This window comes from Eupeodes corollae, chromosome 3, assembly GCF_945859685.1.
Source record: "Eupeodes corollae chromosome 3, idEupCoro1.1, whole genome shotgun sequence".
Classification (NCBI taxonomy): Eukaryota; Metazoa; Arthropoda; class Insecta; order Diptera; family Syrphidae; genus Eupeodes; species Eupeodes corollae.
In genome coordinates, this window is record NC_079149.1 from 72,551,561 (window position 1) to 72,570,848 (window position 19,288).

Sequence of the window (19,288 nt, forward strand, 5' to 3'; positions counted from 1 at the left end):
CTTGGATCTCTTGGACAGACCTGACCTATGGATACTCAAAATTATAATTATATTTATTAATTCACAATATCAGATATACAAACAATTTTTGAAATTATAGTTTCATCGTCGGCAGCAACAAATAAAAGCACAAAAAGTTATATTATTATTACATCACAAAACAGTTTGAATTTAATAACAAGTTTAATAACATTTATAAGTTATCAAACAAGGATTATTTTTCGTTGAGTCAATTTTGATATTTCAGTCATAGTATAAGAGTATTTGAAATATACTGAAAACGATTGACTAGACGATAATGATAAAGTTTTAATTCTAAAAATGTTTAATTAATTTATAAAAGAATGTATTAATGTGTTGGATTACCACGGTTAACTGTTCTCGTACAATCTTGTTGGTAAAATGAAATATAGTTTCAATTAAGTTATTGGAGCTTATTTTCCATTCACTAGAATATTGACTTCCAGACCCGTATACTTTTGACCTATGAAACTGAACAAGCTTTTTCTGAAAAATTTTGTTAATCTTTTGATAATCTATTCTTTTAACCCTCCCATGGGTTTTTGTCTGTGCCAAAAGCATTGGTCTCGATATTATGCTTTTGTTGCATATGCGATAGTTATGTGCAAGGTCCATTTAGATAGCGGTTTTTTTGTCATTTGACGGATGCATGAATTGATTTAGAATGTGATATGTTAGTTTATTTGTAAGTATTTTGCTTCCTTGGAATTAATTTGTTTATATATGGATAGATAGGGCAAGATCAAGTACATGCTGTATTCAAAAAAGGACATTGAACCATAGACAACTATAACTTTGAGTTAGTTGGACATTCTCCCCTAGGCAACGCTATAAATTTAGACAATGACACAAGCCCTAAAATCACTGAAAGAAGAATAACTTCCAAATCGCTGCTTCTTTTACTTAGAAGGCAATTGAGCAGTAAAGTCCTCTCTCAAACTTCTAAAGTTATCATGTACAAGAGGCTTATCATTCGTTTTCTCATTTATGGCGCTAAGGCTTGGACCCTGTCAAAGAAAGATGAGAGCGCCTTAGGATGCTTCGAGAGCAAAATTCTTTCCGTGATCTACCGTCCCGTATGCATAGAAGCTTTGTGGAAAGAAGATAGAACGAAGAGCTGTACGGGCTTTACAGCGACGTAGACTTAACCAAAAAGATAAAAGGTCATGAAAACGCTGATCAATTTTCAGCTTAAAAAATATCTTGAAGAACGGAAGCTTCTCAATGACCGCCAGTATGGCTTTCGTTGCAAAGGTGGTCCACTGGTGATCTTATGGTTTATCTCACCGAACATTGGAACAAATTATTGCACTTGATATTTCAAAGGCATTTGATAAAGAAGCTCTCTTATCGAAAATGCGTGCTTTTGGTATTGATGAATTTCTTCTTTGTTGGGTTGGAAATTACATTTCGGACCGTTTAATTCAGGTAGTTTTGGACGGGTTCAAATCTGATATCCAAAAACTGAACACTGATGTGCCCCACTGCTCCGTTTTGTCTCCGACTCTCTTGCTTATATTCATAAATGATGTTTTGTCTGAAACTTCTAAAAACTATATTGTTTTGCTGATGACAGTACTCTATCATTCTCATCCTTGTTCTTCGGATGCGGACCACCAACGGCAGCGTATGATAAGCTCATTAAATTCTGATCTTAACAGCATTGTCCAATGGGGTATCAAGAACCGTGTAGAATTTATGGCTGAATCACAAACACGCTTTAGCTTTTTAAGCGATATTCCATCATTTGCTTGAATGTCAGCAGCTATTTTAGGATCACTTAACTTGGGATCAGCCTTTACCATTCTTTCAATTTTTAGTTCCATTCAAAGGCCACTTCAAAGCTTTTATTTTTCAAATAATTTTTTAATATATATTGAACCGTAGACCGTGGTTTACCTAAAGTTTACGATATCTCAGCATAACTTTTCCGTCGTTTCTTAGTTTACATTAAAAATGATCGAATTTGATCTGTGACAGTCGTTTTCAAACAAATTTGTTTATTCCGAATAGAGCTACCAGACGCTTACACAAACTACTGGAAAATTTTCTTAGTTCATTTTGTTTCTTTTAAAAACACATTCCCGTGACCGAAAAAGCTTACGACATTCGAAAAAAGCAAGAAAAATAAGAATTTTATTCAAAACCAGCCAATTTGAAACTTTTATTTAGATATTTTGTAAGAATCAATTCAAAATTTCACCAAGGCAACAACGAATTTTGACAATTTGAATCTGAAATTGTTCAATCGAATTGAATTGAGTTGAATCATCTTACACAGACGGAATGAAAATGATAGTGAATTTGGATATCAAAAAATTGATAGCAAACAATCACCTTAGCCGATTCCACCCCAGTTTTCTTACTTTAAGAGGAATATTTTTATGAGAAGCCTCCATTTTCGAAAATAAACTTCGCAAAATTAAAAAAAAAAAACAATTGAATAAATCAATACACTACGGCAATATCATGACAGTTCACAATATACATTTCAAAAAGAACCGTTATTTCCATTTTTTTAGAGAAGAGAGCAGTGTACGAACATTTATTTGATGTATGAGCAATTTTTTGACATTCCTGGCAAAATTCTACTAAAGGTAAAAAAAAACCATGAGGCAAACCTCGAACATTTTGTTGCATTGCTTATTATACACTATAATTTTATCAAATAAAGTCAGTTAGCTTAGATTTGTGGTAGGAAGTTCATAGTGTAAGAGAAACACATTTAATTTCAATTGCTGTACGTGAAATTTTTTGATGCAGTGTAAGTGTTTTGGTTTTCTTCGACGATGCTTCTTAACCCTTCTGATCTGGCTATAATTTAAAGCTTTTATTCGTCCTTTAATTCTCATATTTGGACTGGACCCCAGTAAAGTACTTGAGTCTTCTGGATAGAATTTAGAAAAGAGCTCTAACAATGATAGGAGATCGTTCTCTCACCGACACATTCACTGCACGAATGTAGAATGCTTTACCTGACCCAATTTTGGACTCATTACAATGTGCAGACATTCAAAACCAATGCGCATCGGTTTCTCCTTTCTAATCCTATCCTCCTTTTCTAATTGCTCGCACTGTGTTTAATCATTATAGGGTATTAATAATCCCTTTAGTGCTCGCAAAATATAAAAGAAAATATGAAAAGAAGGTACATTAATTTCGACATAAAGGACTTGATTGGCCAGCTGCCAAAAAAAGTTGACTGGAAAGTTAGTCAAGAAAAATCTCCCTAGCTTTCAATTCAAGTCCACTTATGTCAGAATGACAATCAATCATGTTTTTTCAATTAACTTAAAGTTGAACTTTATTCTACTACGATTTATTTATTTTTCAATCAATTAAATTTCATATTTTGTGTAAAAGGGTTCCTCGTCAAATTGGAAAAAATAACTAGCATTTCTTTACAATACGAAACTCAAATTGGTATGGATTTCTGGTGGTTTTGTACGGTGAACTGCAGGTAGAGGTAAGGGAAGAAAAGTTCTGAATTATGACACTTGAAAACTATTTATATAGTTGACTTGGTCAAAATGTACGTTCAAGGAATGCAGTTGACTGCAAATGAAGTCCCTTATGTTGTCTGAAATTGCCCAATAATGCTTACAACACAAAAAAATCGATTCCCCTATTCGGGTTACAAAACAATTTTCGATTCGATTCACCTAGCTTTGTGAGATCGGATCGATGAAGGTATATACGGCTCCTGATTCAATTCCCATTAAAATGGGTATGTAATTGGTCCGATTGGTCGAATTGAAAATGTTGACATTTCTCGACATCAAAGGTCCCTAGAGTCTAAATAAAAGATTTTTAGCGAGATGTCTGTGTGTGCGTGTGTACGAACGTTTGTGCAACCGTAAGTTTTGGAACTTTTTTTCTTCGTACATACCTCAAGAACCAGTGGAGATATCGACTTAAAATAAATTTTATTGTACAAATAATAATGCAGAAAGATGCAGAAAGGACTCTTACAAAATTAAGTGCTTTGTGAACCAACGACGCTAGCTTTATTATAACGTGATACCAAACAAGTATATTTTTACAACAAAAAACTAACAAACGTTTTTTTTGTAAATCAAAAAAACGGAACGAAAATAACTGTCCCCTCAAAAATTTTACGAACAAAAAATGATTGTATCTCCAAAATAATTGTATGCAAAGAAAAATAACGTATTGGAATCAGGCAAAATTTTAACAAAATTCGAATTAACAGGTTTTGTACAAAAAATAAAAACTTGGTAAAAATTTACTTTCAACTCAATTAAATAAACTAAAACAAATTGTCTTCAAACTAATTTTATTTCGCAGAAAATATTGTTTTAAACATTCAGCTAATTTTTTTTAAAAGACAACAGCCATTTTTTTTTAATAAAAATTTAAATCTACACAGACAAAATTTTTACTAAAACTTGGTAAAAATTGATTATTAAAAATTAAAAAAACTAACTCCATCTTGTAGAAAATTTGTTGTCGACATTCAGTAAAATTTTTATAGAAATCCAACAGTCGTACGAAAAATTAGTAAAAATTATTGATATTCGATTCCCAATATCTCGTGATTTTGAGATTAAACTATTTCATCATATGTAATTTTTAGCTATCTTTCCCAGAGAAATTCAACTGTCAACTTATTTAACAAAACACGAAAATCTACAACACGAACATGAAAAGATACATATGACAACTATAAGATATTGACTCTAAATTGTTATGAATATTTTCTTTAAAGTTTTAACCAAGACAAATTGACAGACAAGATGGTAAGTTATCAGTGTGGGTCACGTCCCAGACTTATGTAAGCTTTGAAAAATATCCATACATTTCTTAAATGTCTTACATTATAAAAGTTCTATACCTACCTATAAATTCCTTAGCGATGCATTTCTTGAATCCGAGCGTTTTTTTTTAAATCTTCTTCATTCCGTTACAAGTAAAAAACAAATTATACAGAAAATCAATGAGAAATAATAATAAAAATGTTTTCTTCTTTGACTCCCTCAAAACTCTCGCTAAATTTGTATGCATTCTTCTCTATGTTCTTTTCTTTAATTATTCTCTTCTATTTTCAAATTCTAGCTCATTCATACATTCCACAAAGATTCCAAATTCCTTATGGCTGAATCACAAACACGCTTCAGCTTCGGCTTTACCTGACGTTTACAAGTTCAGCCATTGGAATTCAATGCATGCTATCACAATCGACCTCACGTTTTGTTTGAAAATCATAAGGAAAAGATGTAATGTAATGTGACTCCAAACGAAAGCTCTAGTTCAATTATCTGAACATTTGATTTGTCTGACAGCTCAACAACTATAAAAAAAATGTCAACAAACAAAATATTTGCTCTTTTAAGGTATAAAATAATGAAAATGTCATTTAAAGCAACCTCGAAGCAGTCCCACCGTAACGCAGACGAAGCTGAAGCGTGTTTGTGATTCAGCCATTTAGCCTCCTACCAGCAGGCGTCGGTTGCGAAGTTCGTTCCCCTTCATGATGGTACTACTCAAATATATTTTATATACAACACTTGAGGCTACGGTGACTGTAATAAAAACAGCTTTATTATAATACTATATATTTTATATACGAAGCCAGCTGTTTTTTTTTTTATATAAATTGATCCATGATGATACTATATATTATGTTATGTACAAAGGTGATGTTTACGTAGCCTAAATTATAGTAGTTTCTTAGCACATCTGAACCTTTCTTATTAATGTCAGAGAACGGTAATGCAGTTCGGAGCTCTGCATCTCAGTCTACACTGCATTATTAATATTAGTATTATATTAGTATTAGTAGCCACGTTGGAAGTGTTGACGTTTAGAGAATTGTACGGCTCCTTCGGTAATTATTAATTTTTGTTTTCAAAAGCAAATTTAGTTAAATATATTTATGCTCTTCTTAATATTTTAGTGTCAACATTTGAACATAATTTAACTATCATTAGTTCAAAAAAAAAAATACTACATCGACATAAAAACATACAAATAAAATATAACATTCTGATTCTGTACGACAAAGCCAAATACCTAGATATTTTTGTTTAATAATTCTTACGAACAAATTGAAACATGAAAGTAAAAGAGCTCCAAAAGACGGTGAATGTAGCCTGGTCTCCTGATGAGCTTTCCCCAATTTATTTGGCAACAGGGTCAGCAGCTCAACAACTTGATTCCAATGAAAATTCGACACTGGAAATATATGGGACCAATTTAAAAGAACCCGGCTTTGACCTGGAACTGAAAGCAAGCCTCCCAAGTGAATACCGGTAATAAAATGAATATTTTCGCAATTATACAATTAAGTTTTAAATTTTATTTGACAGGTTTCATAAACTGATATGGTCTCCATCTGGATACAAAGATAATCATTCAAATGGTCTTCTAGTTGGCGGATGTGAAAAGGGAAACTTAATTGTTTACAGTGCGTATAAAATGCTCAATGGTGAGGGTGGTGTAGTTGCTCGTCAAGATAGTCATACTGGACCAGTTCGAGGGCTTGATTTCAACCCATTCCAAACCAACTTGCTTGCCTCGGTTGCATCTGAATCAGAAATTTTTGTTTGGGATTTAAACAACACTGCCACGCATATGACACCTGGAACAAAAACCCAACCACTTGAAGACGTACAAAATGTTGCATGGAATCGACAAGTTCAACATATTCTGGCTTCAGTTTTTAGTTCTCGTTGCGTGATCTGGGACTTAAGAAAGAATGAACAAATTATCAAACTATCTGATTCACAATCTCGAGTAAGGTGGAATGCTGTCCAATGGCATCCAGATGTTGCCACACAAATTTGGTTAGCATCAGAGGAAGATCAAGCCCCGGTTGTTCAAATGTGGGACCTGCGTTATGCTACAGCCCCAGCCAAAACCATGCAAATCCATCAGAGAGGTATATTGGGTATGTCCTGGTGTTCCAAAGACTCCGATATGATAGTCTCATGCGGAAAAGATAACAGAATATATTGTTGGAATCCCAACTCTGAGCACCCTGAGGGAGAAATTTTATCAGAAGTGGCTGTTACTCCTTACTGGTATTCAGATGTTCAGTGGTGTCCTAAAAATCCAGCCTTAATTGCAAGTTCAAGTTTGGATGGCAACGTTTCAATTTATTCGCTTTTTGGTGGAACACAGCAGCAAGTTCAAACATCTAATAAAATTGCAGATTCCTTTCCAGGCATAAATAATTTGGATCAAGTAGCAATGCCTTTGAATAGTAATCAAATTACATATTCAGATCCCTCAAAGCCACCAAAATGGATGAAAAAACAAAGTGGCGTAAAATTTGGTGTACGTTTGTTTTTATAAATTATGTCTGTATTTTATTTATAAAAATCGTATTTAGTTTGGTGGAAAACTACTTTCCTTCAACTCGCAATCAAAATCGGTGAAAATACAACAAATTCTTACTGATAAAGATTTCTTAGAACGCGCTGGAAACTTTGAGAAGGCCCTTGCTGATGGAAGTTTTATTGAGTTTTGTCGCACCAAAGCAGATGAAGTTAGCAACCAAGACAATCGATATTTGTGGTATTTTCTAAAAGCCAATTTTGAAACAGACCCTAAAGAAGAAATTCTTAATTTACTAGGTAAGATTTGTGTTTTTTATATATAAATAAACAAGAGATCCTGATGTCTTTTCTTAAGGTTACAATACAGAAGATATAAGCACTAAATTTTCGCAATACTTAAGAAATGAAACCACTGTTGATGATAACATAGAACTGATAACTAACCGAATTAATACATTGACACATGTAAGTACATTTTGAGATTTATATTTAATATTGCGATTATAAAATGTGAACACTTCTGCTTTAGATTTTTCTATTGACTAAATAGTAGTATAAGTTGTATAGTTTATAAGTGTTTTTTTTAATTCTTAAAATTTCTTCTTCTCGTTTAAGTTTCTTACAATTGGTTTCTTTGCACGAAATAGGCGTTTTTATACAAAAAAAAATTAAATCCAATAAATTTCCAAAAATTGTCACAAAAAAGCATCCTAATATATATTTTTTAACTCTAAACAGAGAACAACTTGAAAAAGATGCGATTTTCCTTTAAAAATATATAGATATTACATGTTTATACAAGAATAATATTTTCTTCAATATAACTCATATAAAACTGAAAACTTCTTGAAAACAGAGACAACAATAAACACTTTATGTTGCATGTTGGTATGTAAACTAACATAAGAATCTTAAGAGTTAATTTAATATATTTGGTTAAGATTTATTTTGTTTAGGTAGGAAGTAAAGGTATGGGATTATTTCCAAAACCCATCTAAGAAATCTTGGCTTGAATGTACAAATATGGTAATACTCGTAATAAAAGAAGGTGATTTTACTTAGAGCTAATCATTTCCATTTACATAAGGTTAAACACTGGCATTTATATACATTATAACGGACTTACTTATATATTTTATTAGTTGCCATATAAATAAATACATTTTTGCAATATAAACAATAATAACGCAATGTATCCGAAATAAACTGAACCTGAAACTTAAAATATGGTAAAATATATGCATCGGTCGATTAAATGTTTATAAACACATCCAATAAATTTCTGTAGTGAAGATACTTACGAAATACACTATTACTGTTAATATAAAATGCAAATATGACAAATAACTTCATTCAAATTCATATACATATGTGTATGTTTAATTGATTTTTCATTAGATCCAAGAACCAGAAGAAGATTTGGTGTTCTATTATGCGTGATTTTTGATTGAGTAGATCCCACTGCCATTAACTTTTAGAAGCGTGTGTAATCTACCGTTTCAGTTGGTTCTTGATCCGTTAACTGCCAAGGAAATGATTACAAACAATTTATTGTTTGTGAAAATAACGAAATTAAAAGCCAATTTTCATTTGATTCGAAACGACCAATGTCATTTTGTTATAAAAAAAACTAAATATTTGATTCAGGAAGTTTTGTATTATATGTATATCTCATCAATTTGTATTCAAATTTTTAATGAAGTTGCCAAAGGTTTTAAATACTACATTAACAACTTGATTGTGCTAAATTCAAATCACATATGTTTCATAAGTACCAACTGTTTTAATCCTTCTTTCTTTATTTATTTTGTCTTGAAGTTATAAAAATAATTTGTTTAAATTTTTATATTCCTATTTATATAGATACCGAATTCAACAGTTCGTTATAATGGGCAGGCTCAGACGACATAAGGGACATGAAATTGAGGCAAGTTTTTGGTGTGTGTTTGGTACGCTGCCAAAAATGTCTTTCCAATTAACTTTAACTGAAAACTAACTTTGACTGAAAAGTTAGCCAAGACTACAAATAAAGTCCATTATGTCGATTGAACCTTCCCAATGACACCTTTTATACTTACATATATTCAAAAACCTATTTTGGCACAACATTTTTGAGGGAGGCTATTTACGGTACTTCATATGAACTCGAATGCTCTAACAAGTAGGTACTACTTGTTTTTAGGGGCGGTATACTTTCCCTCTACTTTCGTTTCTTCTTCGATATTTCGATATTCAACTTTACGTTGAAGTCGTAGTAAACATAGATTATGTACAACTATTTTGTTAGTTCCAAGTTTTAGGTTTTAATTGCTGCTACACTTTCGTTATAGAAACTAATTTGTTCCAACTCTTTTTTTAATGGGAATCTAAATTGTGGGTTTTAGTTTTGTCTTTCCAAACAAATTTCCAAAAATAAAGTTCTTAATTTATTGCTTATTGTTTTTGTTTTCTTCTAGGAAACTGCAAAGAAGGATCTTAATTTGAACTGCGAAAGTAAAAAAAGTGGAGAAATAACGGAAACAACTATTGATAGCATTTCAAATTTAAAAAACGATGGTCGGTAACAGTTTTTAATTTTTCATCAAATTTTAATAAAAAAATATATTCTTGATTAGATTTGGAAAGCCTTATATCCGAAGCTATTATAACTGGAAACATTGAAGCTGCAGTTGAACTTTGTTTTGAAACTGGACGGCCGGCGGAGGCCCTTGCTATTGCTTCGACTGCGGGCATAGAGTTTCTTACAAAAACACAAGAGAGATTTTTAAAGAAACGAAATTGCAACTTGTCAAATATAATTTCAGCTTTAATAACTCGAGATTGGATGGACTTTGTATCACGTTGTTCTATAGATTCATGGAAAAAAGCTCTTGTAGCTGTTCTTAAACATGGTGATCGTAAAGTAGTTAATATTTGCGAGAAATTGGGAGATCGGCTGCTTGCAGAGAGCTCTCAAATCGAGTATACAAAAAATGCACTTCTGTGTTATATCTGTGCTGGAAATGTTGACAAAGTTATTGAAGCGTTTCATCAATTAAAACGTTTAGAAAAAAGTAATGCAGAATATGAACTGGATAATACAGAATTTCAAGAACTCGCTGAAATAGCAATGGTGTTAAGTAAATCACTTGAAACACAAGGCATTGTCATCGAGCCCGAAGGAAAATTTGCCGAATTGACATACCTTTATGGTACACTCCTTGCAGATCTAGGAGGTATAAATATAGCTTCTGCATACGTTTTTGCATTAGGTCCATCAACTCATCCAAATTTAGATGACTTACGCGATCGTCTCGATAAAATAAATAATACAAAGTTAGCTACGAAAACTGTTGATAAAACGAATATGAATTTAACAGATTCTTCAAATATAAACCAAATAAATTACAAGTCCCAACAAGGAGCATTATTTTCTCCGAATATTTCCCAACCTATACCAACGCAAACTGCACATGGTACTGGACTACAAGTTGGTAATCCGTGGACGCTTCCAACATCTACGCAATTGACTCCTCAACCTCATCCCCCAGTGAACATGTTCAATCCACATCAACAGAACTCACAACCGTCTTCTCAGACATCGAAACCACCAACAGCAGCGCAAATTAATGAAAGTCTTTCGTATCCACCAAGACCGTCAAGTGTGAGCTCTCAGGGATCTATTCCATTGACATCGCGTTCAAAATATCTTTTAGATCCATCAGTATCTGGTAGTCCTCAGTATAGTTCGTCACATTATGGTGGAAGTTATAATCAAACACCAGTACTAACTCAAACTAATTTTAACACCATGCCAATAGCACCAAATCCAACTGGATATCCTTCCCAAGTGCATACAATGAATCCAATGCAAAATAATTATACGCCACTGAATTCCATGCAGCCTATGCAAAATTATTTGCCGGGAATTTCTCCTATAGATACAGTGCCTTTGGTGCAGCCACAGACTCACATTCAAAAAAATCCAACACCACCGCCTGGATGGAATGACCCCCCCGTGCTGAAATCTAAAAAACAAGTGAGTAATGAAAAGATGTAGATTGATATTGTTTGTCGGCTTTGATTTTAAGATTTTTATTTATTCATATTTCAAAAGTTTTATAATAGTAGTTGTGTTGCCCACAAAGCTTTGCTTATCTATAAATAGTTAAAGTTTTATATTGTTTGAATTGATTGGATTTATAATTAAACAGTTGTGTGTATCAATTCAATAAAATAAATATAAATGTAATAATGTATTAATTTAAGAAAACGCGTTATGTTAAACGTTTTTTAATTCACTTTCAACAGTGCATGGTGTAGCTTAAGCAAAACAATTTTAATTTCTTTTTGCGTTTTTTAAAGTAACAAATATTTTTAAGGTTATGAAATAGTTAATTTGTCATTTTCCGAAGTTGTTGTAAATCACTATGTGAAAAAGGTTGCTGGAATCTTAAATCGTCCTAGTATTCACTAACTGCTGTCACCCTAAATATATTTTTCACATTCAAGAACTTCAAATGTAGATGAGTCAGTTGCGTTGATGCCTAATCCAAAATCGCGGCACCATCGAGTGACTTCATAAAACTCTAGTTGCATCGTAGATCGCTGTTTCAAGACACAGCCATATCGCCTGCATATGCTAAAGTGCATCCGTAAAAAGTATAAAAAGACCGTTGGGGTACACCATGTGTGAAGTTTCTGTCCTTAATCCATGAACTTCCAACTTATCAAATGCATTGCTGAAGTCCCCAGACACCATTAAAACGTGACGATTTGTATTGAACAATTATATAAAGGCATTTTTCAACAGCGAGCAACATTAAAATTGGCCTATAGTTGTGAATTTCACTCTTTTTCCCTACTTTATAGATAGGACGAATAACTGAATTCTTTAAAATTTTGGGAACGCACACCCTTTCAAACTTTTGTTTATCATTTGTTAAATCAAAAGTGCTAGTATGTTTGCATTGTCTTAATGTCGCATCATCTTATTTCGTCAGTACGTGCATTTTTAGACGCTCGTGTTAAGAAAAATTCAGTAAGTTTTTCAATGATGTCAGCAACGTTTGAGGTTTTATAAAGATTGGGTTGTAAACGGTGATTTTTTAAGAGCTTGAAAACTTTTTTAAAAAAAAAACGCATAAAATTTGCAAAATCTCATCGATTCTTTATTTGAAACGTTAGATTGGTCCATGACATTTACTTTTTGAAGATAATTTCATTTAAATGTTGACCGCGGCTGCGTCTTAGGTGGTCCATTCGGAAAGTCCAATTTTGGGTAACTTTTTCGAGCATTTCGGCCGGAATAGCCCGAATTTCTTCGGAAATGTTGTCTTCCAAAGCTGGAAAAGTTGCTGGCTTATTTGTGTAGGCTTTAGACTTGACGTAGCCAAATAGTCTAAAGGCGTCAAATCTCATGATCTTTTGCTTATTTACGTAGCCATTCAACCAGAAATGAGCCTCATCGCTGAACAAAATTTGTCGATAAAAAAGCGGATTTTCTGCCAACTTTTCTTAAATTCAAATTCAATGATTTGCAAGCGTTGCTCGTTAGTAAGTCTATTCATGATGAAATGTCAAAGCATACTGATTACTGGGCATCTTTCTCTTTGACACCATGTCTGAAATCCCGCGTTATCTGTCAAATACTAATGCATGAAAATCCTAACCTCAAAAAAATCACCCTTTATATTTTGTTTTGCGTTCAATTATTCATTTTTGAAGAAGTCTGATTTTTTCATTTGTTTGTTAACATAGTTTTTTATTTCTGTATTTGGATTTGTAACTTTCATTTCGATGATTATTCATCCATCTTCTGTACATTGCTTCTCTTCTTTTACAAAGTTTTATTATTTCTTTAGTTATCTAACTCTTGATTTGTTGTTTTTTCGGTTATAATTTTTAAAATTGTTAAATATTTGGCTAACGTCATATTCTATCTATCATAGTTAGTTTTCGGAGAGAGGTTTTGTATATATGTACATTGTGATTCCACCCAGAACCGTTCCTTTGCTAACATTCCATAATAGAACCTTCAATGTGATAAAGGAAGTTCCAAATTTTATGTTAGACATTTATTTTTCCAATATCAATCACGGTACATTATATTATTAACCTCTTCACTTCCGCAAATTAATTAATAAATAAGGTGGCACAACAGTCCGATGAGAACTTAAAACTCTCAACCATTCGTGTGTGCGAGTAATGTCGTCAGGGATGATGGAGACCTACAGTTTTAAGCCGAATCCGAACGGCTAAATTAAGAAAGCACTTTTTATGACAAGAGAATTTGTCAATTCCTCACAAGTGGCAATACCCGATGACACAAGCAGGTATCGAACTCAAGACCTCTGGCATGAAAGTCATACACACTTTTTTTTAATTCATTTTTATTAATTCAATCCTAAACCTATCTTAAAGCTAGAAAAAAAAACTTTTAAAAGTACTTAAAATAAGGTCCTTAAAATAAAACTTAAACTAACTTAAACTACCTATTCTACCTATAAACTACTTAAAACTGGAACAACCACAGCAGCAAATCTAACACTTTTTTGCTTTTCATTTGTTTTTGTTTCCTTTTTTAAGTTTTTTTTTTTTAATTTTAAAATCTTTTTTTTGTGCCACCATGCCTATTCGACTTAAAACTAAACCCTAAAACTATAAAACAAGTATGTAAGCTGGCCAAGGCTAAAAACCCTATCCCGACAACCCACTATCAAGTGCCGATTGAAGCCACCAAAACTGGTTCTCCTGATTTATCCTATCAGTTCTACACACTAACAATCACCCCTAGGCCTACGGGTACTTCTCTCGGATTTAAGTCCTAACATTTTTCCAGCAGTTTACAATACAAATTTCTAGTTACATTCTCTAGCTTTGTTTTTGGTTAACCAAACCAAAAGCTTGTTTGTGAGGTGATTATTTACCAAAAACAACTACTTCATTCTCGCCCTAGTTCACTTTTGATTAGTTTTTGCAAAGGATATCTAAGGGTTTTTTGTTCTCGGTCTGTAAATATCTGTGACGTCGTGTGGGTGAATTGCATAGTATATTGTATTTCAATTCTTGTACTATGTTGATTAGGGCTTTAAGAATTTGTTGTTCGAGTAAATTTACTTTTGTTTCCACAACCTGAGTAATTTCCTCTGTTTTCTTTAAATTCTTCATCGTTCATCGGATACGTCATATATGTAGATATATAGATAGAACTCGAACGAGTTTTATCACGAAATTGTCAATTCTGTTTATACAACGGGGCTCGAATCAACAGAATTGACAATTTCGTGATAAAACTCGTTCGAGGTCACATTGCAAGAGCTATGTCTTCGAACAACAATTTAATTTTCGGGGCGTTCTATTCGAACGACGAGTATTTTGAAAGTGCACGCTTGAGCGGGTTCATTCCACCAGAGGCATTCCTCTTTTTAGACAAATGCGGTCTGATACAGGATAGATTGGCAGTTCCGTTAATCTACCACGTCAGATGAAGAACCGTGGATAGGCGACTCCTGTACAATCGGTACGTCATGGCACAAGGCGGAGCAGAGCTCCTTCGGTTCAGTAGGGCTGTGTCCGAACGGGACCGAACTGATAGGGTGAAGCAGGAGAACCAGTTTTGGTGGCTTCAATCGGCACTTGATATTGGGTAGTCGGGATAGGGTTTTAAGCTTTGGCCGGCTTACATACTTGTTTTATAGTTTTAGGGTTTAGTTTTAAGTAGAATAGGCATGGTGGCACAAAAAGAAATAGAAAAAAAAAAAACAATAAAAAAAATACAAAAAATACAAAAAAAAAAAAATTAAAAAAATAGATCTTAGGGCCGAAAGGCATTAGTATTAAGTGTTATAGTTTAACTTAGAGTGTCCGTATGGGACCATTAAGTTAGTTGTAAGTTATGGATAATTAGGCTAGTTTTATGAATTTTTGTCTAGCTTTAAGATAGGTTTAAGATTGAATAAATAAAAATGAATTTGAAAACAAAAAAGTAGATAGATAGATAAATAGATAAATAGATAGATAGATAGATAAATAGATAGATAGATTAATAGATAGATAGATTAATAGATAGATACATAGGTAGATAGATTAATAGATAGATAGATAGAAAGGCAGATAGATAGGTAGCCAGATAGATAAATAGATACAGCTTTTTTCCTTTTATTGATTAAACAAATTGTTTAAACCAGTTCAAATTTGAACAAACAAAGTCAACAAGTCCATACATAGGTAGATAGATAGATAGATAGACGCAGCCCTGCGTCTTCAATTTTAAACACCTTAAAAATGAAATCAATTGAAAGATGAATCTGTACCTATATCCATTAACAAGCCATAATCCCAAACTTCGGTGTAATATACGGAACGTATGATTAAAAACATTTTCTCAGATTTCTTAGCTTATTTGTTGGCTTATTGTACTTGCCTAATAAAGTTTAATTAATATAATTAATAAGTAATTTCGTTAACAGAATCTACTTTATTCTAGCGAATTGTGCATAGTAGTAATAATGATTTATAATTTTGACCAAGTTGATGTTTATGTTTGATTTGAGAACAATTAATGTGGTGATTCTCATCGGCTTTGTTGATCTTTTTGATGATTAAATGAAAACAGTTTTCATCTGATTTTTCCCAACGTTTCGACGGTGATTGCCGTCTTCTTCAGGGGATGTATTGATTTAAATATTACAAAACAATTTAAACAATTAAAACAAATAAAATAAAGCGCTTCCGACTTTGAAGACTTGTCACTGTTAAAAGTCGGAAGCGCTTTAAATTTTATTTGTTTTAATTGTTTAAAGTGTTTTTTAATGTGTTTGTAATATTTAAATCAATACATCCCCTGAAGAAGAAGGCAATCACCGTCGAAACGTCGTCACCACTTTAATTGTTCTCAAATCAAACATATAGTAGTAATATAAAAATAAAAAAAAATACACAACTGAGGCAAAAGCTAAGCGAAGTCAAAATCAGATAAATTACTTTGTATGTAAATATATTTTCATTTTGCATTAAAACAAATTTTAATTTTACCTTTATTTATGTAAAACACCAGATATTTCAAGTGCAATTAAAGAAATGGAAACTGAAATAAATAAAAATTAAATAAATATTTGGTTGCAAAAGACACACATGTTTAAAATGGCATCAAATCAATTTGTATGTAATTGATTTCTGCATAATTTATGTATAACAACAACAAAACATTATTATTCATATGCATAGAATATTAATCATTAATTATTATTTCAAGTTTTGTTAAATATTTTCAAAGTGATTGAAGCTTGGGAGTTTGGTATCTTGGCAAAGTATTTGTTTTATTTTTCCGACAAAAAAACCTATAAACTTGGGTGTACTTTTTAAAAAGCAGGTATTCCTTGAATGGAAATAGTATTTTTATTTTATATATTAAAGCATTTCGTATTTATAAAACTAATCTTTTTCTTAAATTGTTTTGAACAAACAAATATGCATTTAATATACTTAATACAAATTGTTTATTTATAGAATATAAAGACAGAACCATCAGGGTCAGCAATAACACACCCTATATTCGGTATAGATCCAAAACAAAATGTATACCTTGACCCAAGTGCAAATTATCAAGTAAGTATTTGAATTTTGAAAGTTTGTTTTGTATTCGTAAACGTATCTTATTCACAGAATCAAACAATGCCACCGCAAACAAATTTTAATGAGCAATCTCCACCACAAGTACCCTATAATGTTATACAACAAAATAATAATCTGTTGCCGAAACAAACACAATATCAAGCTGATAATTCCATCGTGTATCAACAACATACAGGTTACCAAGAACAACCAGCTCAGGTTCAACGCCGTGTCCCAGAAATACCTAAGGAAAAGCCTACTTTACCAGAAGAATTCATTTACATGCAAACAGTATTTGAAGAACTAAAAACTCAGTGCCTAAAGGCGGCATCAGATCCGGTAAATATATATCCAAAAGTTTCATTTAAATGTTTTATATATTGTATATCACATGCAATTTAAGAGATTAATAATTAAAAAATATGTAGTAAAAATAAATTTCGATAAGACAAAGTTCTTAAAGACAGATTGCAATGGCAAAATTCACATAAAACTAGTTGCTTAAATATCGCAGACATTTTATGTTTCTTAAGATTTTAGACTTGGAAATGGGGAACAAGATGATTAAATTAAATGATGATTTTATACATGCTTTTAAAGTTTCTAACTTGTTATTTTTAGCAGTTGATTTAAATCCAAGCGGTTGAGTATAATTATGTTTTTAATCCAATTACATTTGATCCATCGGTTAACTAACACGGTACAGTACATACTGTTGAAAGTAATGAACGTTTACTTCATTTGCATTTATTTATTTTTTTTTTAATATAAACTGTGTTTTAAACCTCTTTTTAAAGTTGTAAGTCAAAAATCTTGTAACTCTTTGATACATTTAAGAATAACAGGTTAAACAGAAACACAAATGACTTTAAATTAGTTTTATCTTTTTGTTTTACTTTGATTCTCAATTTGCATATGAAACTGACACGAATTGAAAAAAAAAACAAACATTTACTTTCAAACATACATATTCATACACATATTGCAGTGCATTATAGAGATCAGTGTTTTTACCAAGCTTTAAAGAATGAGTCGTTGTACCAATTTCCGGTACTTGTACTGGTCTTGAAAATGTATAGGTCTGGTTTCTTTGCAGGTTTTCTTAGAAATATAATGGACATTTCTTATATGAATTTTTTATTATTGATATAAAAACTATGAAAATTGAATTTTTATGATTCGATTTTTGAATTACATATGTATTATCTGTGGCACAACTTATAATTAGAAAAGAAATACAAATTTCATTTGACTTCTTGTTGGAGAATTTCGTTAATATTTGACCAGTTTATTTTTATACGATTTCTTTTAATTTTCTCCGCCAGATGCAATATATTTAAGCATTTTAAAATGTTGAACTTTTTTTTTCATCAAATTAACTTGCTATGTGCGGGCAACCTAGTATCTATCCTAATATTATTATTATGAGAATACGCTTTTGAGCTTAACAGTCTGATAGAAAAATAAAATAAGCTAAAAAATTCATCTGCGTAATGAAATACTAACGCCGATTATCAGTTATGATGTTTAGTTTTTTATTGTAACGAATTAATTTGATTTTAATTTATTTTTAGCGAACAAAGAGAAAATTTGTAGATGTTACAAAGCGTTTGGAAAACTTATATGACTGTTTGCGGGATGGGAGAGTAAGTTGAATGTTATAATTGCACACTTTTACTTAGACATATTTTAATCATTTATTTTGTATTCTTTTAGCTTACGTCTAATACAATAGATTCGTTGAATCAAATTGTTCAATTTATACAAATAGGAGATTATGGCAATGCTTTAGCAACTCATACTTCAATAGCTTTTGGATCTGATTTCGCCCAAACGGCGGGTTTTATGCCAGGCATTAAAGTTTTGGTACAATCAGCAGCCGATTTAAATGTCTTTTTAAGATAAATAGAAATTGTATTTGTTGTTTAGTTTAAAAGTGGGAATTCTGTTTGTTTAATACAAATAAAATAATTGTTCACATTGGCGCCTTTGGAAATTTTCTATTTTGTCAACCTTACAAGACCTTATCCTGATGCGGATGTACACTGCGCGTCATCAGGTTAGCACACACTCTCGCGTAATTGATTCCAACCTAACTAAATGAGCTAAGATTTTTATATTATTTTTTATTTATGGTCGATTCAATTTTAAGTTAAATAAAACAAACATTTTTGTTTTTCCGTTTTTTAATATTGTTTTACATTTTTTTTTAGAAAATAACACAAAAAATTAAAATTCAATTTGAGTCATCAGGTTAGCACATATCACTTTTTTAATTTTTTTTGAAGCTTTTAAGCTTAGAACTTATTTCTTAACTTATGCATTTAGTAATTAAAACATTGTTTAATAAATTTAATAGTGTGTAGATCCTC

The 19,288-nt window shown here is 31.8% G+C and overlaps 1 protein-coding gene across 1 annotated transcript; it reads left to right on the plus strand.

Annotated features, from left to right (window-relative positions):
* Nucleotides 1-5,808: 5,808 nt before the first annotated feature.
* LOC129949331 (protein transport protein Sec31A) lies at nucleotides 5,809-18,900 on the plus strand. The gene is made up of 11 exons (XM_056060725.1): nucleotides 5,809-5,869; nucleotides 5,939-6,293; nucleotides 6,351-7,320; nucleotides 7,376-7,619; nucleotides 7,678-7,787; nucleotides 9,779-9,878; nucleotides 9,938-11,340; nucleotides 16,812-16,910; nucleotides 16,968-17,255; nucleotides 18,491-18,562; nucleotides 18,633-18,900. The coding sequence occupies exons 2-11, from the start codon at nucleotides 6,097-6,099 to the stop codon at nucleotides 18,819-18,821; spliced, it is 3,672 nt and encodes a 1,223-aa protein (XP_055916700.1). The 5' UTR covers nucleotides 5,809-5,869; nucleotides 5,939-6,096; the 3' UTR covers nucleotides 18,822-18,900.
* The last annotated feature ends 388 nt before the right edge of the window (nucleotides 18,901-19,288 follow it).